The sequence below is a fragment of the Plasmodium vivax genome, chromosome 12, assembly GCF_000002415.2.
Source record: "Plasmodium vivax chromosome 12, whole genome shotgun sequence".
Taxonomy (NCBI): domain Eukaryota; phylum Apicomplexa; class Aconoidasida; order Haemosporida; family Plasmodiidae; genus Plasmodium; species Plasmodium vivax.
Genome location: NC_009917.1, coordinates 1 through 15,419, shown reverse-complemented (window position 1 = coordinate 15,419; position 15,419 = coordinate 1). Strand labels below are relative to the sequence as shown.

Here is a 15,419-nt window from a genome sequence, read left to right as displayed (position 1 = left end):
GAACTTATCACATTTCTCTGTTATGTTATGCTATGTCTATGAATTGTAATAATCCGGGAGGCGAATTTATGTCAAATCTGCGAGGAAAATATGCATCATTTTATCGCTAGCAAAAATAGGGACAGCACAAATGTATATTATAAATTTAGATTTTCGTTAAGTCTAATTATGCATAAGTGATCACTTATTTTTTTTAAATTGTGGCTATCTAAGAGGAATGTTTTAAAACGTAAAATCAGATTCCTTAATATAAATGCACAGCGTGTCGTGCCTTATGTGTGCATGCTGAAAATAGTCTGCTCTATAATGTGTAATTGTAATTATAGTGCCATGTGACATGTGGCATTATTTGAAAGATAAAAATACGTAGAGTAATATCGTTTCGCGCAGTACACACTTTTTCCTGGTGTTGCTGTGTTTCAAAATTTTAGTACATTTAAAAATTATGTTTGGCATGGCAGAAAAAATAATCACAACGATTTGATCCAAAACTAAAACGGGGGAGTGGCTTCTACTAACTAGTATAAATTTACGTGATAGGATAAATGCAAACACGGTTGATCGATATGTTGTTTCCCTGCACTATTTTTACATATAGACATCTTTATGCGAAGCATTTTAATTCGCTTGTTTTTACGTAAACCACGATAGATGGCTCACCAAAATGGGAAATTGGGTAAGCATTCCTTTTGCCCTAAGAGAGCATTTCGCGTCTACATTTAAACGTTATGGTGGTACTTAGACACAATAGAAAAACCTCTGTGTAGAACAAATTTGTAAATTTATTCTATTTATAACTTTTTCCCTTTTTTAGGACAACATTTTAGTAGATTTACCTTCACATAAATTTTATGCAGCATTCGATAAGGACGTAGAAAATGGGTATGATTATGATAAGTATTGTAGTGAGCTGAAAAGTATTAATCACGGTTACGATTGGATTAACGATTTTTGCCCTAAGTTTGTGAGGAATTTAAAATACATAAACGAAATGGATGGCTCGATTGGCAAGTTTCGTTGCCTGCATTTGAACTATTGGGTATATGACTACATAAAAAAGCGAATTAAAAATAAAGTAGAAAACATTTACACCATACCTGTTTTTGCTAAACTGTATCAAATTGGCGAAAGGGTTAATAAAGAATCGCCAAAAAATTACCACTGCTCCTGCTATTTTTACGGCGATTTGGACATATGGAATGCAGAGAAAGAACTGCACGACTACTTTAGAAATTGTAGTGCAATTAGAAAAAAAATTAGAACTTATAATGATAAATGCCAAATTTATTCATATTACCTCAATCATATTTACTCCTTATACATAGAAGAAGAATTCGACTGCTGTATATGGGTCCATCCGGATTGCCACAAATATTTTAACTGCGATATCAGGTGCAAGCCAAACGAAGTCTTAAAAACGTTAAGGTGTAACCTGAATAAGCCAAATGAGGATTCCGAGGTGATTGCTTATGAAGAATATGAGGACGACATAGATTCTGAAAAATTTTCGTTAGAAAACAGCATAATAATAAAGCACGGCAAATGCACAAATACTACGGATGGCAAGGGTCGTCCGCTAGGCTATAAATGTGAATTTCGGAAAAGTAAAGAAGCTACGGAAGGGCCTTCTTCAGCTGTGACTTCTGATGGAAGGGTGAGAGTGGCAGAATCAGCGTGTGTAGTTGATATGGTATCAAATAAGGTAATTAAAGAAGTAACAGTTGATCCTAAAAAGGATGGCGCACGGGAAAATCCAGATAATCGCGATAATCCCGGGGAACTCAAAGTAGCTGATGCGTCAACCCTATTTGGTGAAATTCCAGCGGTTGTGTGCGGGGCCTATTCTTATTCGGGGGAGCTTCCTTCCCCCTCCGGGAATGAAGAAAATCCTATTCGAAGATTAAGGACAATACCGAAGGAGGTACGTGAAACTAAGACGATGAAAGAGTTGTTCGAGGTTTTGGGTATAGACGAAGAAACAGGGTTAAAACTTCTGGAAGATTCTTACAATCCTGGTATCTCAGAATTTTTGAAGAGTATGTGGAAGGACGATTATCTTCGTATTGTCCTACTAAGTGGGTTATTTATTGGAGGGTTAATTGTTCTTTTATTCCTTTACAAAGTAAATATTCACGTTTACAATAAAAATATTTTGCGCTGTCTGTATAATGCACTATTTTTGCGGATTAGAATTACAAAATGAGCAAATTGCATGTGCTTTATATTCCTTTTCTCATTTGTTAGCTTTGTGCCATAGGGTCGTCCATACGTAAGGGTTATACGAGAAAGAGAAAAATGAGGGATAGGAATTATGAGGGCATGGAAGAAATGTATGAATATGATCGAGGTTATGAATACATGGACCCGAGGGACGGTCGTGTTTATCTATCCTACCAGACTGTATGAGGTTGCTAAGTGTACCTTTATCATAGGACATGAAACATTTAGGGGAGCTATACAGAAAAGAAATGATTGATAATTAGGTTATAACTGTAACGGTACAGAAAAAAAAGGGGAGTTACACGTGTCATCTTTTTCGCTTTCACGCTTTGTCTCTTTTCAGCCATCTTTTTTTTTTTTTGTAATTTTAAAATAGTTTTTCCCTTTTTTTTTATGAAGATTGTAGTTTTATTTGTTTTTGTTTAGTACTCTTTTTTTTTTGTTTCTATTTTTTTAAAATGGATAAAATGAAAAATGTAACATAGTGTACTGCACTTATTATTTTGTACAAGAAGGGTGCTAATTTGGGACGTTCAATAACTGGTTAGTTTTCGCGCACATGATAAATTACGTAAATACGTTGACCAATTATTTCCGCCTATCATATTGAAGCCAAAAGTGACATACAGGGAAAATATTACAGTGTAGAAAGACACCCAATTTAGCAACAATGCGTAGTAGCGTAAAATAATAGCTCCAATTTCAACACATTTTGTTAATTATTATCTTAACGGGAAGTTACAACGCGGACCGTTTCGAGAAATATAATTTTGCAGAATAATCATTATTTATAAGGAAAGAGTGAAGTTATAATATTACAGATAAAATAAGCATAAAATGAGCTGGAAAAAAAGGAAGATCGTTTTTTACATCATTTGGTAAATATAAAATTTGTTCATTCATGTGTAGACCTTTTAGAAAATATTTTCCTATAAGTGTTCTGGAAAAAAAAGAAAAACATTTATATATCTTCTTCCCCATTTATGTAGCTAAAATGGAAAGAAATGATCGATGTCACTGGTACATTTTAATAGCTATTAAAATTCGTTCAGAAACATGTTTAGTTACGTGCGAACGATGCCAGTAGGATGGAAATTCGGCTGATTACATAACAGAAGACGTGAAAATAGCACAGGATTCACAATTTCAGTGATATGTGAAAAATAAAAAATATAAGAATTATTCTTTGTATTATTTGATTATTTTTTTCCTAAAAGATGGGTTCTTTAGTTTCGTTTCTACGCGATGCAGGGCAGAAATAAATGAGGCATCTGAAAGAACGTTATTAAAAAGGAGCCACTTATAATTATTCATAAAATTATTTTATAAAATCGAAGTAAAACAAATGTCATAAGTACAGTTTATCAAAATATCACTCATCTAATGCATTATATCGACGCACTCTCAAGCAAATTTCGAATGTGTTTTCATTTATCCGCAGAATATTGAAAACAAATTAAATCTCCTTTTTAGGATTCTTCCCGTGAACTCTTAACACATTTTTTTAGTTCAAATATTTCACTCCTTTTACGGTTCATATGAACGTGAAACTTTTTAATTATAAAAATCTATATAAGGTTAAACAATTATAATATTCACCGGAATGAAGTTATACTCTTCTTCGACCATAAAATGATCTATGGATGGAAGGAAAACGTTTTAGAAATATAAGATGCAAGCGAGTTTTGATGAAACTCGCTCTTATAGTTAACACTGTATCATCATTGTGAAAATTCTTCGTTTAATAAGAAAGTGTTTATTACCTCATTTTTAATGAGAGTAAAATTGATCTTTCATATATTTAAATTTTTTTATACCTGGGGAAAGTGTTAAAATAAATGCATAAATTTATACATATTATTGAAGGAATTTTATAGAATAGTGTTAATGACACTATTTTTAAGTGAACATATGTGTAAATCAGCATTAATTGGTTTTTTACTTATTTTTTTTATAAAAAATTGTCCTTATGTATGATTCATATTTTTGCAATGTCAGCCAGGGTTACAGCTACCTATATAAAATGTGTTAACCACATTTTATACGTCTTGCAGTTCGTTTTTAAATTATGTCCTGTTAAGCAATTAAATTGATATAATTATCTAACATTCTTATGAATGGAAATTAGAACAGCTAATAGTTTTTCTATCTAATTTATTGTTCAATGTGTTATGTTATTTTACTATTGCTAGTTTCACCTTTATAAAGAAAAATGTGCACGCGGTAATATATGTGAAGTTGTTTTATGATTTATTCCTAAATTGGAGTTATAGATCAGTTGACACTAATATGTTTTTATTTACTTTTTAAAAAGTTGGCTAAGTATACACATTACGTAAATATACTGTGTGCTATTTTAAGTACATAGACACCTATATTTCCAAGTTATTAGATTTTCATTTAATCAACATGGGTGATGATAATACACTAGATCCCCCTCTTTTAAAAATATTGAAGGATGTATGTCTTATATTTTTTAATAAAAAATTTATTTAAGTTTATTATTTCAATATTATTCCTTTATAGAAAAAAAATATAATTCCTTTTTTGTTGTAATAAACCTATTTACTTGTATATTTATCATTATTGTTTTTCTAGAATCTCGAGGAATGGAGTAATACGAAATTATATAAGTTTTATAAGTCATTAACCCCAAGGAGTGATGATGATCATAATAGTTATAAATGTGATTCTTTAAAAGATTGTAATGACAAAGATATAAACAATATTTGCAATGTTTGTAAAATTCTGAAAAAAATATTGGACAAATGGGATACATTTGAGAAATATGAAGGAACGACTTCTGATATACCTTGTGAATATTTGAATTACTGGATATATGGTAGACTAAGTAACTCTAAAGCTCACCCAAATGATATTGAATTGTTTTACAAGGAATGGAAAAGTCATTATGATAGTAAAAAAGATGGTAAAAATAGCTGCATTCACGAACCGTATAATAAACTTAGTGGAGAAGAATTAGGAAATAAGAAAAAGGTATTTGATTTCTCAAAATATTTTAGTAGTTTAGAAAATATTTTGAATGGTAATCGTGAGAAAAGAGAAATTTGTAAATATATAAAAGACATTTTAAAATTAGACTATGTTATGACAAATGAAAAAAAGTGTAAAAAATATGAACATTACAAGAAAGAACTAAAAATTTTTGATGAAGAAATTAAGGAGAAGCTACGTTTCTTAAAAAGTAAATGTCCTGGGGATAACATAGATTTAGTGCCTACAAAGGAAAGTGAAAATATACATCTGTCTTTATCGTACGAACCTGAAATATTTCTACAGAAATATGATAACTCATCTCAGTACTTTATGAGGTATAATACAAATGAAATTTTGTCTGGAAAACTTGAAAATGTATATCACTTTTTTTTATTAACACTTTTTTTTTAATGTAGACGAATATTTTATACCATATAAAAAGTTGTAAAATGTTCTTTTCTGAAAATATGTTTATGTTTATGTAAACCTTTACCTAAACTTTTTTAAAGTTGCAGAAAACAGATTTAGAAGAGTTAGAAGCATATAAAGTATATAAAGAATTCAATAAGGACGATCAGGATGAATACTGTAGCAGCTGTGGTAGTATATTTAAGTTGGAATTCGAATATCCTGGAATTACTAACCTTTGTAAAAAGTTAGGTAGAAATTTAAAAAATATAAAAAATGAAGCTCCAAAGAAACATTACGAAAAATGTGGTCATCTCTACTACTGGATATATGATCAAATATGGAAAAGATTTGGTAACAATTTAGAAAATAATGAAAATATATTTGTTGTTGACAAACTTATTGATGCATTGTATAAATTTATTTATGAGTTAAAGCTGTATGAATGTTTTAATAATCCGCTTGAAAAAAATGATATTTACATGTTGAAAGAAAAAAAAATTTTGCACGATTATTTCAAAAACTATGATGGTATTTCTAAATGTAAAAATACAGAAACACAAAAATGCACACATTATTGTGTATATGTAAATAACATTATTAAAATTTATAAGAAGTATATAACAGATTGCTGTATTTATTTTCACAATTCTGAGCATTACTGGGACAAATGTGATAATTTTTTCAAATGTGATAAAAAGTATAACCTTTTTGATCTATTATCGGAATTTAACTGTATTCCTGAAGAAAACAGAGAAGATATAAATAATGCATATGAAAATGCCGTAATTGATAAGAAGATTAAATTATTAGCTGAAAAAATACCGGAAAAGTCGGTAACAGGGACAAAACAGGAAGTATCAGAATTACCTAAGATTGTCGAACAAACAAATATTTTTGATGAATTATTAAATGATCCGTTCAATCTTTCTGCATTAGGTGGTTATTCACTTATTGGGATATTTCTCACCTTTTTCGTTTTTTATAAAGTAATGGATGCTTCAGTTTTGTAATCTGAATTTTGTTCTTTATATCTTATAATTAGTTTTTTTTTTAAAAAATTTAATTTTTAAATAATTATATGTCACTTATATGTTTTGCGTGTGTTGCAGTTTACTCCTTTGGGATCCAGGATGCACGGAAAATCAATAAAGAAAAATCAGCTAATAGAGGAATTTAATGAACAATATAGGGAAAACCTACCACATCGTAATCCACGACCAGCACCTAGGAGTTCGCAGAACAAAAGAGTGCGCATAGCATATGCTGGAGGAAATTCCCGAGGTTAACGCTTAATATGTGAAATAATTTATAAGAAAGACATTACGTAATATGCAAAGATTCGTTTATTGCATGGAACCTGAAAAGAGACAAAATAAATGAATAATTAAGAAAAAGGATACAACTAAAAAATAGATGTGTTTAGTGTAAAATTGTTATTTGTATTTTTGTATTATTTTATTTTTTTTTTGTAATTTTTTTGTAATTTTTTGGTAATTTTAAAAAATAAAGAATTTAATGTGTTTTTACTTAAATGATGCATATAAGTTATTTGTGAATAATTTATTTTGTGGAAAATTGTTCTCTCTGGTGACATACTTTTCCACTTTACCATGTATATTTGAATTCATGTAATTGCTTAAAATTTCGCTATATGAGATAATATAAGAATTTCTATATTAAACATTAAAATTTTTTATTATAATATTATTTTTTAGTGCACAGTGAAAAACAAATAAATTCAAAAATATTTTTAAAAAATTTATTAGACAATAAAACAATTATATATATGTGTACGTAATTATGAGCAATTCACGGGAAATATATACATATATAAATAAGAGACAAATATAGAATAATTTTGCAATATAGTTTAATAAAATCATGATATGCGGAAATTTCTTCAGTTCGAGCTACATAGAAAAATATGTATTTTACTTATTCTTTTGGAGACACCAAGAAAAAATGAATATTACATTATTAATATTAAACAATTTCATGCATATATAATTCAAGCATTTATTAAGTATAATTTTAGATTATTTTTTTATATTTCATATGAACTAAGTTATTTTTCTAAAAAATATACGGTATGTTTATTCTAAGTTTACTTGTACAACTCATATTTATAGGAAATTCATAAAAAGACATTTAATCAGTAATAATACATATTTATTGTGCTATTCGTCATCATTCTTTATGTTATAAGAATGATATGTCAGCCATGATAATTATTAGCACTTTTATATAAGTTATTTATAAATTTGAAAATATTACACACTAAACATTAGACAAAACATATAATAAAAAATTTTTTGTTGTTTAAGAGTAACACCTTTTAAACTTTTCAAACAATCATGTCTTTCATTATATTTTAATTGAATCTAAGTATATATATTTTTTTAATATTTTTCATTAATAATGATTTACCTTATTTTTATTTTGTCATTTTATGTTATTATAATTATCATCAAATGTAACTTATTATTATAAGATTACTATATATAAATTATCGCAATCCTGAAATAATTCCTAATTTTATCTTAATTTCGAATGATTCGGTTGCTTTATTTTAATGCATTTTAAAAAATGGTATAAATATATGCCTTATATAGCAATGAGTAGTTACTTTTTTGTGTGATAGGTCTTTACATATTTTTATTATTACACCCTTTTATTTTATTTTTAATTTTTCCTTTTTGCTTATGAAAGAACGAGTGAAAGAAATTAAGTTTGTGTACTATTATAGAAAATGAAAATTAGCATTATAAAAAAAATAACTCTTTTACGAGAAAATTATTATACTATATATTATAGAAAAATTACATGTTCATTTCTCATTAGCTCCACATTAGTTTAACTCTCAGTTCATTATAAACATGTCACATTAGGAAATAATTATTTCATATTAATATAATTCATTATTTATTAGACTTCTTAAAATCATAATATTGAGAAGGATTCAAATTATTTTTTAATTTTTTAAAATAATTGCTTAATGTCAGACAAAAATATATAGTATTGAAAATTTTTAACTTCAAGTTAAGGAAGCAAAAAAATAGTATTCAAATAAGAACTAAAAAAAAAGTTTATCCTGTTTTAATTTTGTGTTAAAAAAAATGTGTTAAATAAAACAAAATATTATATATATCCAATTGAATTAACTGTATATATACGCACCAGAAAAAATTGTTTCAGTGTATAAATTCTGAACGATATTTCAAATAATAGAGATAATTTAAAAACGTATAAAAAAAATAATGCTCTACTGTTTTTGTTACATGCTGATTACAATAGTGTAATCCTATTTTCCATGTGAATTTTGTAAAATTATGACTATTTAGAAATAAAATGACTAAAAATAAATTACTACTAAAAAGTGTATTAGCTACTATTTAATGAAATACATAAATGATCAATTTTTTTTATATGAATAATGGTCACTCTGATGAATACTCGAAAGCACTATATGAAAATGGGATACTTCTTGTTTCACTTCCACTTGAAGGTTGCTGTAGTACCCTCTGTAGCTTTTCGTTCATATGCGATTGTTTCTTCCTTTTCCTCTTAGTAAGAAAACTCCACAAAGGAGTGTACTATAAAAAAAAATTGGTAAATTTACAATTTAATCATTATATATATTTAAAAAAATATGTATAATTTCTTTAAGGCAATAAATTTTAATTTACTTTAAAAAGAAGGCCCAATAACAGAACAATTCCTACGGGTATTGAAGTATTTATGACATTTTCTTTATTGGCTTGCATTACACGAAATATATTACTAAATATGCCTAGTGCATTAGTATTATTATCCATTAATTCACTACCTTGTCCATTACTACAACGATTGCCATTATTACTTGATTGATTATCAGTAACTCCAATGCAAAGATTTTTGTTATCAGTATCTCCACCAACACCAGCTCTATTTTTGTTACCTTCAGTATGGGTATCACCACGGTTAGATCCTTCACCATCAGAAGCTTTACTACCAGAAACTTCATTATCATCACCTTTACTTTTGGCAATTGCATGTTTAGCATCTTTTCCATCAGGAGGTGTATCAATTAAAGGATCACCATTACGTGCCATAGTGCTAGTAGTTATAGCACTAGAAGCTGAACTATGAATATCCTCACTAGGAGTACCTACACCCTCAACAGCTGTATTTTCAGTACCCTCCCTACTAACAGTGCCCAAATTAGATTTTTCATCAACTTTTTCTCCATTAACAGGAGGTATTTGAACAAGAGGAGAGCCATCAGAAATTCCTGTAGTGACAGATTTATCATTATGAGCTTGGTTTCCAATGGACTCCCCGACAGGAGTTTGCTCACGGGGAGTACTATCACCTGAACCCTGACCATCGGGTACATTATGTTGAACAGTTTTTTTATGTAAATCACTTACTTGAGAAATATTACCTGATTCAGGGTGTTGATCAGAGCTCTTTTGTGATGAATCATCTGTTAGAGGTGTATTTGTTTCTCTAGCTTCGGGTGCAGCTGGAGATGAAACTCGTGTCTTAGTTTCTGCTTGTACATGTGTATTCGATTGATCATTAGCTGAATTTTTAGATATTTCACCTTCAAGTTCACTAGATTTACTGGGATCCCTTACGTTCTGTTTAGTCTGTAGAGCTGGGCCTCCTTCATTTGATATTTCTATATTATCATGTTGTCCACTTAGATTTTGTGGTTTTTGCTCTTGTGTGATTCTCGTACTAGGGGATTTTGAAGCTGATCTCGGTGGTTGTCTAGCTGTCTGTGATGCTGTTGATGATACTTTTGGTTCACAATCACTATTTTTTACACATTTTCTTTCTGATCCCTGTTTTTTTACAACGGGCTTCTTATTACGTTGTGAAAGTTTTTGGATACATTCAGGTACTGTAGGACATTTGTCTATAAAATCCTTTATATCATAAATTCCAATTAATGTGAGTTGGTTTGATTGTCCAGTGGAACATGCCTTAAATTCTGTATCTTTGTCAATTATTTTTGTTCTTAAGTCAAAACATTTTGGGCAGAAATCACTAGGTTTCTTTTCATCAAGTTTAGCAATTTTTCTGTCAATTTCACTTTTAAAACTAACAAACTTATTTGTGCATCCACCACCAGTTAATTGTTGGAACCTACTAATGATATTCCTATTTATTGGAGACCATCTCGTCGACATTTTTTTATTATGGAATCTTTCTTTATTATTCGTTTATATAAATAATTTTAGAAAATAATTTATGTATATGTATAGAAACATTAGCAAGGTAGAAATTAAAATTTTCGTATTACACCTTTAGATTATTACTATTCGGTGTGGATAAATAATTATAATAATAAATGTTATGAATAAATGTAAGATTAAGAATATCCATTGTATGTTTTCAAAATTAACATGTGAATTATTCTAAATAATACAATTTGCACATGAATAATTATTTAGCAGAGTAAGGTTAAATGATGACATATTTTTTTACAATGCTTATAATTGTTTTTTTGTTGTACTCCAACGTGTTAAAAACTTGGCAAAATGATAATAAGACTTGAAATGTTTATACTTTATATCGTTCTTACTAAATGGATTATATTCATATCTCACTAACTTAAATCTTTAAGATATACTTCACATATTTAGAGCAGTAAACAGAGTGCGTTTGTAACGGCTATTATTACAGATATACTTAAGGTATTTTTCTTCGGTCCCTAATGCTAAAACGTAGTTTTCGCTTTTATACTTTAGATTTAAAGTTTTTTCAACATTAAAATTTTTGTAGATATGTATCTAATGAATTTATGATGTTATTGTCTTTTTACAAATTACATAAAATTTTAATGTTACACGTAACGTGTTTAACGAAGCGTTTTAATTGAAAATAAGAATATTGATTGTCTTATAGGAAGATGTACATACATGTTTTGCACGCTTTGTACTGCAAATAGCAGTTTAATACATTTACTAATGTCTTTCATATTAGAGAAAAAAGATTACCAATTGTGTTAAACTTTTCCAAAAAATGTTGTGACAATGTAATTTCTATGGAATACACAAACAAAAATACTCATTTATTTATAAAAAGGAACTGTGTGGAGTCGTATATAATGTGTAATGTCTGCTTTATATTTTAAGAATGCATATATTTTATAATTTATATATCAACGTTTTTTATTAACAACAGTTATAATAAATTCACAGTCATGTTTCAATTGTTACAATAGTTATTACCAGGAGATGTACATTAATGTAGCGTCACAAGAAAGTATCACGTTTGTTCAAATAATATTTGTGTAAAATTATAAATAACTATTTATTTTATGGATATTTGAATAGTATAATGTTCCAGCATAATGGAAGTTTTTTTTATTTATATGAATGAAGTATAAGTCCTATTTCGCTATATGAATTCAATTGAACAATTAAAATAATATAAAACTTCAAATCATTTACGTACACATTTGCACAATGAAAAAAAATATATTCTATTTAATAAATTCATTATTTATTGCAGGATTTAATTTTGCCCTACGCACAGTGTATATTTATTTGTGCATCCAAGGTCAAAATGTATTGAAAACGCGGTGATGCTATTATGTTGTGTTTAAAAAAAAAAAAAAAAACTTTTGTGCCACATTGTAGCAGCTTATTGAAAAAGTTAAGGATTCCTTCTTTTATATTTTATTTAAATAAAAATTCCTTTTGCAATTTAACGAAATACGGAAAAGGAATACATGGAATATAAGATACATTCCAGTCGCATTAAATAATAACATAGTTGTTAAAAATGATTATGTTTTTATTAGTATATAAATGCGATTCAAAATGAGTTTGTAATGTATATATTATGTTAATGTGCTATGAAATTTGCAACTACATTCTGTTAGAAATGTAGAATTTAATTTCCTCTTTTGAAGCGATGATGTTTACCCCTTTTTGATAACAATCCATGTCCTAAAAATTGGAATGGTATGTATTTATTTTTAATGTTACTAATGCAAAAAAAGGGATTAATATTAAAAGACTCCAAAAAATTAAAATACATATATTTTTTAATTTGTCTTTATATTAAGATGAAGCTAAAAATAAAAGGAGTATGACACTTGGTAATTGCATACTTTTAGGAAGTACTGAAATGATGTAATTATAGGTAAAGATATTTTTTGACTAAATATATTTTTAATCTTATGTAATAATATTTATTCGTCACGCAACATTTATGCTGTATTTTATCATTTAAGCTGGATAATAGGATTGGCCTATTTTTTGTTGTAACTACAAAGTGCAATGAAGTGCAATCAATTGAAATGCTCGATAATTTCCAATATCATAATAATAATTTTTTATCCGCATAAAAGCATTTTTATTAATGGCACTTATAATTATATATAAGGAATAATTTAAAAATCACATAAATTATTAAATTAATGTTTCAATATATTAATTAAAATAATTTTTTTATATATCTTTTGCATAATTACGTAATACTTATAGTAATTGCTTTTTTCAAAATTGCTATACTTTCCTGTATTATTATATATGTAAAAGTTACAAAATTTACATCTTCAATCTATTATTTTAACATATAAAACAGAAGAATGTTTTATGTAAATAGCGGAAAAGAAAATAATGATAAAATATTATTATATTGCCTGCAAATAAATGACTTTTTATGTTCTAAATTTAAACGTAAATGATTACTTAAATTGATAGAATACAATACATTTTGACTTTTTATATATCAACAGTGCCAAGTTTGAAAACTTTTGGAATTTTTCCAATACAATATCTTAATGAAACATGGCGAAGCCTGCGGTAGCAGAAGTGTCTGCGGAGGAATTGGTATTTTTTATATATTCAATTAATTATTTATGTTTTACTATATATACATCTCATTTGTCTTGAAATAAAAATGGAAATTCTATTATTATTAGAAACATAAAAATAGCAGCTATGTAACAATTTACTTTATGATTATTTTTAGGAAAAAGTTGCAAAGGAATTAGGTTATAATAAATTGTATGATAATTTTTATGTAGTGAAGAGTAACGGAAAATTTTTGAAAGATTGTGATGAATTGGATAGTCTTGATAAAACTTATAAAGGCGTGAAAGAAATTTGCATTAAGCTAGTAAGTTCTTTAGAAAAAATAGCTGATATAGGGAAGAATAAAACAGAATATGATGATTACTGCAATTATTTACCTCATTGGTTATTTGATGAAGTAGGAAAAATATATAAACCAGCACCCTCAAAGAAGGACGATACTATACCATTTTTTAATAAGCTTGCTGATATAGGGAATAAGGTCAATTGGAAAATTCCTCGATACAGGTGTAATACTTTACCTTCTAGAAATTATGTTAGTTTGGATGAACGAAAAAACAGAAAAAATGCATATATATATTTAAAAAAATATGAAGAAATTAAACCGATTATTAACGCTAAAGGTAAAGGTAAATGTGATCAATATGTTAAATATCTTAATTATATTGATTCACTAAATAAAAAGTATAAGAAGGATGATTGCAGGGTTTTTTTTTTTTCGTCTCGCCCCAATTACGCTGATTGTGATTCCAAACACGATCCGAATAGTCTCATATCTATTTTAAAAGATTGTAAAGGTACAGATTCTGCTAGAGGTGGAAGTACAAGTGGTGGATCATTATTTTTTGGTTGGCTTGGTTCATCAACTGGGTCCTCACGAAGTGGTAAGGTTAGTTCTCCTCCAGAAAACCCCAAGGCTGCTAGTGCAGCAGGGGATAAAGGAAGACAGGAGGTTTCACAAGGTGTAGCAGGTACACGAGATTCACCAGGTTTAACAAGTTCAACAAGTTTAGGAGCTTCAGCACGTCCTGTAGTCGGAGCAGCTGGAGGGGGATTATCTGGACAATTAGTCACCACGCCACCTGCAGTAACTTTAATTCCTAAAGCAGGAGAAAAACCTGAACAAGTTGTCCATGCAACATCATCTTATAGTTCAGGGCCTGGAGGGAACGCACTACCTGAACCCACTGCTAGTCCCGCTGGTGCTTTGGAAAGTGTATCTAACAAGTTAGACTCAAACTTTTATCGTAACATCATTATGGCTGCCGCGATACTTGGAACGATATTCTTCCTTTTCTATTACAACATGGTAAATGCGCATTCGATTTTGTGAAGCATGAATGTTATGTTTAGATATATATTTTAATTTTCTTTGCATGTATAATTATAAAGTAAAAATGTTTTCACTCACTCTGCAATTTTTTATGTGTTAGTCTTCTGGATTAAAATCGAGGTTTCCCAAAAGAAAACGAAAGAAAAAGATATTTGAACATAATTATTATGAAGAGTATGAAAAAGAGTTAGAAGAGTATGGTTCAGAAGATATGTCATTAGATTCTGAAGACGATCGATACTATTTGAATTATCAGCCTGAATGAAATAACGATTACTAATTAGTTATATAAGGTGAAAAAAATTATAATAGTCATTTTAATAGGAAATGATAGTGAATTTCATTTGTAATTATAATTATCAGAAATAATGAAAAAAAAAGCAAATCAAAGAAGTTTAAAGAAATTATACGATATTTTATATAATTTAAAAATCATCCATGTGTATTAAATATAATTAGGAAAATCAATAAATGTAATATAATCGAATTGAACGGATAGTATAATAAAAAATAATATCAATTTTGATATAAATAAATTAGGAAACTTGAAAGTGTATGTATAAAAAATAAGACATAATATTTAATCAACCAATTTATGTATATTGCATCATACAAGATATAGTAAATTGTGTATTAATCAG

The 15,419-nt window shown here is 28.2% G+C and overlaps 4 protein-coding genes across 4 annotated transcripts; 3 read left to right on the top strand and 1 right to left on the bottom strand.

The window, feature by feature from the left end:
* Nucleotides 1-664: 664 nt before the first annotated feature.
* Nucleotides 665-2,476, top strand: PVX_083575 (variable surface protein Vir24-related; the record flags this gene model as incomplete). Its single annotated transcript, XM_001614263.1, has 3 exons — nucleotides 665-676; nucleotides 815-2,159; nucleotides 2,301-2,476. 3 exons carry the CDS (start codon nucleotides 665-667, stop codon nucleotides 2,474-2,476), a joined length of 1,533 nt encoding a protein of 510 aa, XP_001614313.1.
* Nucleotides 2,477-4,629: 2,153 nt separating this feature from the next.
* PVX_083580 (variable surface protein Vir24-related) lies at nucleotides 4,630-6,638 on the top strand (the record flags this gene model as incomplete). Its single annotated transcript, XM_001614264.1, has 3 exons — nucleotides 4,630-4,680; nucleotides 4,828-5,592; nucleotides 5,727-6,638. 3 exons carry the CDS (start codon nucleotides 4,630-4,632, stop codon nucleotides 6,636-6,638), a joined length of 1,728 nt encoding a protein of 575 aa, XP_001614314.1.
* A 2,414-nt stretch (nucleotides 6,639-9,052) lies between these two features.
* Nucleotides 9,053-10,805, bottom strand: PVX_083585 (variale surface protein Vir18-related; the record flags this gene model as incomplete). Its single annotated transcript, XM_001614265.1, has 2 exons — nucleotides 9,053-9,221; nucleotides 9,315-10,805. 2 exons carry the CDS (start codon nucleotides 10,803-10,805, stop codon nucleotides 9,066-9,068), a joined length of 1,647 nt encoding a protein of 548 aa, XP_001614315.1. The 3' UTR covers nucleotides 9,053-9,065.
* Nucleotides 10,806-12,332: 1,527 nt separating this feature from the next.
* Nucleotides 12,333-15,043, top strand: PVX_083590 (variable surface protein Vir12, putative; the record flags this gene model as incomplete). Its single annotated transcript, XM_001614266.1, has 5 exons — nucleotides 12,333-12,587; nucleotides 12,692-12,768; nucleotides 13,367-13,460; nucleotides 13,603-14,754; nucleotides 14,879-15,043. The coding sequence occupies exons 3-5, from the start codon at nucleotides 13,419-13,421 to the stop codon at nucleotides 15,041-15,043; spliced, it is 1,359 nt and encodes a 452-aa protein (XP_001614316.1). The 5' UTR covers nucleotides 12,333-12,587; nucleotides 12,692-12,768; nucleotides 13,367-13,418.
* Between the last annotated feature and the right edge of the window lie 376 nt (nucleotides 15,044-15,419).